General features: G+C 44.4%; 1 protein-coding gene across 3 annotated transcripts in view; it reads right to left on the bottom strand.

Moving 5' to 3' along the window:
* DNAH5 (dynein axonemal heavy chain 5) overlaps positions 1-8,408 on the bottom strand; it is a 226,859-nt gene that overhangs the window by 191,001 nt on the left and 27,450 nt on the right. For 2 of the 3 annotated variants that reach the window (XM_039842767.1, XM_039842768.1), the window contains exon 1: positions 4,908-5,200. The exons of the other annotated variant lie outside the window; for it this stretch is intronic. In XM_039842767.1, coding sequence (XP_039698701.1) covers positions 4,908-4,964 — 57 coding nt within the window. In that variant the 5' untranslated portion in view covers positions 4,965-5,200. Of the gene's footprint in view, positions 1-4,907; positions 5,201-8,408 lie in introns of those variants that run through there. 3 annotated transcript variants of the gene reach the window in all.

The raw sequence follows: 8,408 nt of genomic DNA, 5'->3' as shown, positions 1-8,408 counted from the left end.
GACCTCACTCAGCCTACATGCCACTTATAAGTGTTGAATTACAGAAACCGAGGGAAGCAGTTCTCCTACTTATTTCCATTTTGAACCATTTCTACAAAGTTAACCCAATTTCCTTGTCTTCAAAAAAGGAAAGCCTCCCTCTGCCTTCCAGCATTTTCCTTTCGACCCACAGGGCCTGCTTCCTGGCTGCGAGAGGCAGCTCTGTGATGCTTCCTGGACCCTCCACACCTGGGCTTTAATTGGCTGGGAGAACCCCAGCTTAGCTTCTCCCGGCTCCTACAGTACTTGCCTTTTCTTTCCTCCCTCCCCTTTCATTTCCTGTCCCCAGGCGGAGGGCCACCGTTGCAGAGGGAGCAGGCACCTCCTTCCTGCACCAAGGGCTCTTCGGCACTGTGGTTTCTGGAAGGGAAGGCGATCCACGCTTCCTAATCCACGCACTGTGGTTTCTGGAAGGGAAGGCGATCCAGGCTGCCTAATCCACGCACGGCAGGAGCTGCAGTGAAGCCTTCCATTAGGTGACAGAGCCGCACTCTGTCCCAGGGCAAAGAGACAGCTCTCAAACTGGGAGACCCGCGCACACTGTCAGGCGTCCCAGAGACCAAGCTCTGGAATCTCGTCTGTTACTGCTCCCCATTCACTAACTCCCTTATCTGTCATTCTTTCCAAACAAATAAAGACCCTTTCTCTGCCTTTTTGCTACATGTGGAGGTTTCACCCAAGCCGACCTGAAACTCCCCAGAGGGGTGCCCCCATCACCATGACTCCCTCTGCCCCCAAGACTGCATCATCCGGATTCTAACCTAGAGTTGTTTCCTGCACACCAAATTTCTGGACCTGACCAAGACTCGCTGGACCTTCACATGGCCGTATATTCTATCGTCCCCCAACCCCACGGTGGCCTTACTCTAAAATCAGGAATCTCAGTCTTGTAGAATTCCAAGGGCCCCCTCCGGCAGCAGCGGCCATATAATTCAAGTGGCTTTCGCCCATATGCTAAAAAGTATATATGTCGCCATTCATATTATATATGGCACATGGATGAAATTCCCCAACTTCCCTTATTCATCAGAATAAACCTGAGTGCTGAAAGCTGGCTGCTCACTGGAGTCCCCTGGGTGCTTTAAAACACGGATGCCTGGGCTCCGCCCTCGGCAGATTCTGACCTGTCTCGTGCAGAGCGAGGCCCCAGCACCGCTATTTCTCAGAAGCTCCCCCTGGCGATCGCGACATGCAGCCCAGCCTGAGAACGCTGCTCCCGAGGAAACCAGCGTGTGCCCTGCCCGCGACGGACGTGCCCTACCCGTGGTTCTCACACGAGGCAGGAACTTAACAGAGGAAGTCCAAGGGCATAAATTTTGGGTCTCTCCAACTCCAGACCTCTGGGTATTTTTTTTGTATTTTTTTCCTTGTTACTACAGTCGTGTAAAACGTGATAGAAAGAACGACTTTCAGCTCCAGACTCCACAGGGCCCAGAAGTGCTCTTCCCCACGGTGTCACGGAGCAGACTGGCACCAAATGGCCATCCGACGGATATTTGTGGAATGGGTGAATTTTGCACTCGGAGTCACATTCTCCCAGAGTCTGGCAAAGGCGTGGTTACCATGTGGGCATCTTGAACATTAACTCATTCAGGCTCAAGGGTACGTGTCTACTCCCATGGCAAACAGTACATGCCGACTCCCACTCCCCAGCTAAATCCCAGAGCCATTCACCTCTCGACGCTCCCAGGATACTGCTTTGACCTTACGTGTATGAAATGCGTTCACGGGGCCAAACACGTCTGGGCCTGACGAACAGAGGATAAACCGGTTTGGCAGTGTTGCCAGAACATAGCAGAACAGACAGCCTTTCCGCAAAGACACCTGAGAGCGAAAGTTCTTTTCTGTCTTGGCCCTGAGCACGCCCACGGGAACCATGGCCGCCCCCCTGCAGGGTTGGTTCATCAGCAGGGGAAGGAGCTGCCCTCTCTCACCTCCACCGTCTCTACCCCGACGACAATCACTGTTTAGCGAAACCTAGCAATCCGAAGTCCAATAGAAAACAGTCTTCTGTAGCATAAACACACAGTGCAAAACGTGAACACACACATCCGTGCAGCAGGGAGCCAGCCAGCTTCCATTTTAAAACCAGCTTGCGATGAGGTTTATTTAAATCAAGACGACTGTCATAAACCTTTCAAGCTTTTTTCCCTAAGAGTCGACAAAGTCAACAAGCAAAATTATATATTTCCGTTTAATTTTAGGGAAGGAAAGAAAAACAGAATCCGTAAGTCTGAAATTCATGTCCATTGTACACTTATAAGTTGGTATTACACATTCTTCATCTAGGAGAAAAGCAGAAAGAAGGCAGACATCATATCTGGACCATATTTTTGCAAATTAAGTCGGTGAATATATACAGAATTATTTCAAGTTTTTCATTGAAAAACATTTGTGTGTGTGATACAACAAAAAGGGTATAGGGCTTGATTTTTCTAAACCCACAGCTCCTTCCCCTGCTGATGGTACATTTGGTTGTTTCCTGCATGTATATTCTAGATAAAGTCAATTATTATAATAACCTAGTTATAATTTAGCATTGTCACAGTAATAGTTCCAGGCTAAGGTTAAAGATATATTTATAGTTTTTAAGTGAAATAGCTTTGGAATCTTTGCCATTGATTATCTGAGGTCACCAAATTATAATTTAATACTTTATCATATCAGTGCACTAAATAGAAAAATGCAGGCATTATTTACATAATATTCAGCGACGGTAAAGTAAGTCTGTTAAATATCATACTTCAGGGCAGTGAACAGGACCAGCATACTAAATATATAAATGAAACCTCTAAAAAACCTAACTTTTCCCCGAAAGGTAGCTTGTGCCAAGGAAGAAACTAATCCATTAACTATACTCAAGATTTTATCATCGATTTTAATGTTTTACACTCGGTAGTAAAGAACGGGAAAATTTTTTAGACATGTGAAAAGTTTAATCAATTCAATTTACTGCAGAAACATAAATTAAAGTGTATTAGTATTGGGCTCTGTGTTAAGGGGGGCTATTTAAAAATGGAGAGGACGTCATCCATATCCTCCAGGAACTCCCCAACTAATGAGGGAAAGAGACACAGAGACCAACGCCATTTCACTACATGACATGACGAGGGCTGAGGACGCACAAAGAAGGGGGCTCTCGCCTCCTCAGAGTGTCAGAGAGGCTTCTCAGAGGACAAGAAAAATAAACAATCCCATCGAAACCCGAGTAGAGGACATGAAGGTAGACAGCTCTCCAAAGAAAACACACAAAAAGATGCCCAACATCACTAATCCTCAGGTAAATGCAAATCAAAACCACAACGAGATACCACCTCACACCTGTCAGAATGGCTGTGATGAAAAAAAATCAACAAAAATATCAAGTACTGGCGAGGATGTGGAGAAAACGGAACCTTTACGCACTGTTGGCGGGATTGCAAATTGGTGCAGCCACTTTGGAAAACAATATGGAGATTCCTCAAAAAACTAAAAATAGATCTACCATACGACCCAGCAATTCCACTTCTGGGGCTTTATCTGAAGAAACCCAAAAAACACTAATTTGAAAAGATACGTACACCCCTATGTTCACTGCAGCATTATTTATAATAGCCGAGATATGAAAGCCACCTAGGTGCCAATGACGGAAGAACGGATAAAGAAGATGTGGTGCACATATACAAGGGAATATTACTCATCCATAAGAAAATAATAAAATCCTGCCATTCGTGACAACACGGATGGAGAGGGCATTATGCAAAGTGAAATAAGTCAGAGAAAAAAAAGACAAATACTGCATGATTTCACTTACAGGTGGAGTTTTATTAAAAATCGAAACAAAACAAAAACGGACTCATAGAAACGAAGAACAAACTGATGATTGCCAGGAGGGTGAAAAAGGTGAAGGGGACGATAGTCCATAACAGTGTGATAACTTTGCACAGTGACAGATGGTGGGTTACTAGACTTAGTGTGGTGAGCACATCGTAGGATACACAAATATCAAATCGCTACGCAGTACATCTGAAACTAATTCTATTATATACCAACTATACTTTGTTTTTAAAAAAGAATGCGTAGCGCTTGCAGGCAAACAAGTGTAGGGGCCTGGCTGGCAGACATCGACCGTGGGAAGGAGGCGTCGGGATCGTGGAGCTCGGGGAAGCAGAGGGTGGCTGGTGGTGCAGTGCTCAGAGAATGCAGAGGTAGCATCCCTGATGTTCTGTGGTGAGCAGGCTTCGAGACCAGACAGAATCATCTGGACTGTCGGGGATGCGTAAAAGATCCAGTGATCAGTCCCCAAGGAGGCAGGGAAACCATCATTCTCTTCCGGCGTTAATTGGCAGTGGAAGAGGTTCTGAATCCCTCTCTCTGCATTTGCATAATAAAAAGCTGCTGAGCTGGGCCCTGTGCTAGGCAGGGTTTCATTCTTCAATGTGACTCCAGAGGCGCATCCTTGCATCTCCCTGTCTGTGACCTCGTTTCCAGGCCTATAGAATGTAGGCGATAGGGTATCCACAGACCCCAGAAAACTCACAGCCTAGACTCTGCCTTAATGATCTCTCATCACCAACAAAAGCTTACAATTCGCAGAGAATGCGAAGAGACTAAAGTGCCCTGAATGTGTTTTTTCCCTCAGGCAAGCATCATCCCAAAAGATGCAGCGAGTATTTCTGTCAGTAGCTATAGCATGGGTGGCAATGTGCAGAAAAGCCTAAAGATGCAAACCCTTCTTTCGTTCAAATTCAAAATAGCAACATGTAGCCTTACGCGCCATCCAAAAATTAGCAGACAAATATGTTTCTCACAAATTAATCAGAATATAACTTCGAACTTTTGTAGGCGATAATCCAAGACATGTGCAAGTACAGACGACAGCCACTTACTGTTAAAACTCGAGTGACGCTCTGCTTCCACAGCTGTCTCCTGCCGATCCTAAACATCGCCTCGATCTGCTCTGCTTCTGGACCCTTCCAGAATGATCTTCTAACTCCTAGGAGACCCACTCCGCATCCAACAGGCTTTCAAATGAAAAGTCCTCTAGAGGACCTAAAGTTCACATTTACATTTCTAATTTGCACGTATCATTCACCAGATACACAGAATAAAAATTAAAAGTGCCCCAAACTATTCAAGTGTTCCTCCTAGAGCCTCTTCCCTGAGCTTCTCCTGTGTTCCAAAGCCTTGGGTTGTTAGGGGAATACTGTTTATATGCTGTACAGTTTAAACATGCCTCTTAATCATGTTTGTCAACCAATGAAAGCATTTGAACGGTTCGGTTGCAACACAACTTCTGATGTTCGTTTAATTCTATACACTGCCCAACAATAAGCTGGGAGTCAATGGAGATATTTGACTAATTTCTTTGAACAGTGAGAAACTTTAAACCATATCAAAACAGAAAGCAGAGAAACCACAGCTCTGAATAAATTGCTCAAGAAATTCACTCTTACTTTGTCTAAACAACTTTCTGTGCATGATTAACTGCCAGCATTGTGACTAATTGTGACTAATTGTCAGATAGGCTAATTGTGACCCAAAGGAGCCATTTTTTCCCCATAAAGAACAAGAAGCCTATTTCATATGCAAAAAGCAAATGAGGTCTATAAATTACTTATGCTCGCACAGTTAGTTGCACATACAAATAAACCAAGGTAATTTATTCTATGTGACTAAACACCTTGATCATCCTCACTGTGAAGTCGTGATGGGAAATCACAGCCAAGGTGATTTGAGATCTAGTTATTATGTACAATTTCTCTCATCGGGATGAATAAAAGGCAGGACGCCTAAAGTTGGGTTGTTTAATCTAGCAGTTAGTCCTTAGAATTCAAGGTTCAGGAACCCGAATCCAATCAAGTCATCCAAGGAGAATCAGGAAACAGGGAACTCATCCTGCCAATAGCCTGCTAGTCAACCTCACAAGAGACTGACTTGAAAGCCAGGATGCTAATTTGGTATCGACATCTTCTGCTAATTTGGATGTTAATGTGGTATCTAAACTTGGGAGAGTCATCCGATCAACAGCCAACACTAAGACGTGGCCTCTATGTGTAGGGTTAACAAAGAGACAACGATTAGACCAGAAGACAGTAAGTCCTCACTAAATGCCATCAGTAGGTTCTGCGACTTTAAGCAGAACGACATATGCCGAGATCAATTTCACCATAGGCTCACGGACATAAACAAGAGTCAAGTTCCCGCAACATCTCGTCAATGTTTTTACACAACGTCATTCAAGGATCTTCTGTATTATTTGGTAAGCAAAGAAGTTAAAGTTTGTTTATGGGATTTTTTTTAAATCAGCCTTTGGGTATTGATAAGCGTCTGTTTTCTGTTCGAATTATAAATCTAAACTAGAAGTCACTCTCCTCTGTGTGATTTTGAAAGGTCACCAGCAAATCGCAGGATTTTCCCATCGTCCTTGCTCAGCCTCTCAGTACCAGTCCCAAGAATCTTCTGTCAACATCTGACTTCAGGACAGAGGTGCCGATTTATGATGTCCCTGCTCATCTTTCATTAGCACTTAATTTGGGTGCTTCCCTGATGGTCTTGAAGGTACCACTCTCATCCCATCAGCAGCCTGTTGATGTTATCTCTTGGGGAGAGTTTCTTTCTGGGAAGATTTGCACAGAGGGCTGATGGCATTCGTTTTGTGTTTGGTGGGCATAACCATGGCTACCTCAAGTCTTCCCAGTACACTGCGAAGTCTTCCAACCTCTGTGGCCGAATGCCAACCCTCTTTGGGCAATGCAGAGGCAGCAGGTGTCTTAAAGGATCCCCCTGAGGGTCCCAGACTTGAAGCAGGCTCCCTGAGAATTGTAGTTAAGCAGTGCCAGCAAGACTCAAGCCTGAACCCATGTCTGACCACCTGCCCCTCGAGTGCCTGCCTAAAATAAAATTGATTTCCAGCCGTTGGAGAAGAGCTATCACACATTGCTCAGCAGGAGCCTCAGGAGGGGTTTCTGAGCGGCAGTTTCCACCAGGTGCCAGCTTCAGCTGACGAGACCCGTCCTCCAGGAACACAGTCTGGGAAGTCTCCAGCCCAACCTGTTGGACAGCACGCCCTTTCACGCTGAGCGCTGTGGCCATGCACAAACCTTAAATCGGACGGAACAGGAAAACGAGAGTGGACAACAGGCGTCCCATAGGTAGGAGTCTTCATCCAAAAATCCAAGTACCTTCAGGCCGAGTTTAAAGTTCCGCTTTCGTTCATTCATTTGACGAATGTTCGCCAGCGCCTTTTATGGACCCAGGCACTGTACTATGTACTAAGCATAGTGCAGCTAATTAAAAGGCACACTTAATCAAACATTTAAAAATTACAAGATACATAATTATTTTGTGTAGCACCCAAAAAGTTAAATGCTGCCAATTAAGTTTAAATACAACATCAATTTTAAGATACATCCTGAATTCACAGATATTAAATTATGAAAAATGCACATCTCAGAATCTAAGAAAAACCATTGTTCCCACCTTCACCGGGGGGACATATTAAACGAATAACATATAAATAACAACATAATTATAAATAAAATATAATTACAAATTGTGGAAAGTGCCATAAAAGAGAAAATAAGGTGCAGGCTTCACTTGGATCTGTGTTGAATTATTTCCATTTGATGCTTACATTCCAAAGTGTAAAGTTTCCTGAACTCAGCCCTGAGTAATAGAGAGTCATCTACTTTGCCAGGCAGTGTCACCGAAAAGTGCAAGCGTTGGGGTCACAGACAGACCTGGATAAAAACCCCAGCTCTGTCCTCCTCTAGTGGTGTGAGGTCGGAGCTTCAGTTTCCTAAGTTAGAAATAAACCCACCTGCCTAACAGACTTGTGATGACTTAAATATATGTAGAACTCCTGGATCCTCACAGGCCCTTAATAAATGACAAATACATCTGCATTTTTTTAGTTGCAAGAAAGTTCTGACTACAGTTAGTGACAATATCCATGTAGGGGACAAATTCCCAAGGAATTTAACCTAGCCCACAAATTCTAGTCTAGAGCTGTTTGGACCCGTTGCTCTAGATTTCAGCATATGTCCCAAGAGAAAGAGTGGATCCAGGTCTTATCAGTTACCATCTTCAGGTCTTCCACAGATTTCCATCTCCAAGATGTCTTTCTGAAGCCCAGCTGAATCAAGCCCAGAGATCATCAGTTTAATGGCCTTGAAAACAGAGATGTAGGGGCAGCATACAAAGACGGCCAGGGAGGTCAGCGGGATGAGAAAATACCACATTTCATTCATTCTCAGTGGCACGCTTTTTTTGGCTTTTATCATCATGAGATTGGGTGCATCTGATAGTGCAGGTGCTCTTGTAACCGCTGTTGGTCAGCAATAATCATGACATAATTGTCACTGCCAGGGTTTGTGCAGACTCGGTTG

Source organism: Pteropus medius, unplaced genomic scaffold (genome assembly GCF_902729225.1).
Source record: "Pteropus medius unplaced genomic scaffold, Ma_sr-lr_union100, whole genome shotgun sequence".
Taxonomy (NCBI): domain Eukaryota; kingdom Metazoa; phylum Chordata; class Mammalia; order Chiroptera; family Pteropodidae; genus Pteropus; species Pteropus medius.
Note: the sequence above shows the minus strand (reverse complement) of the source record. Positions and strands in the feature narration are given on the sequence as shown.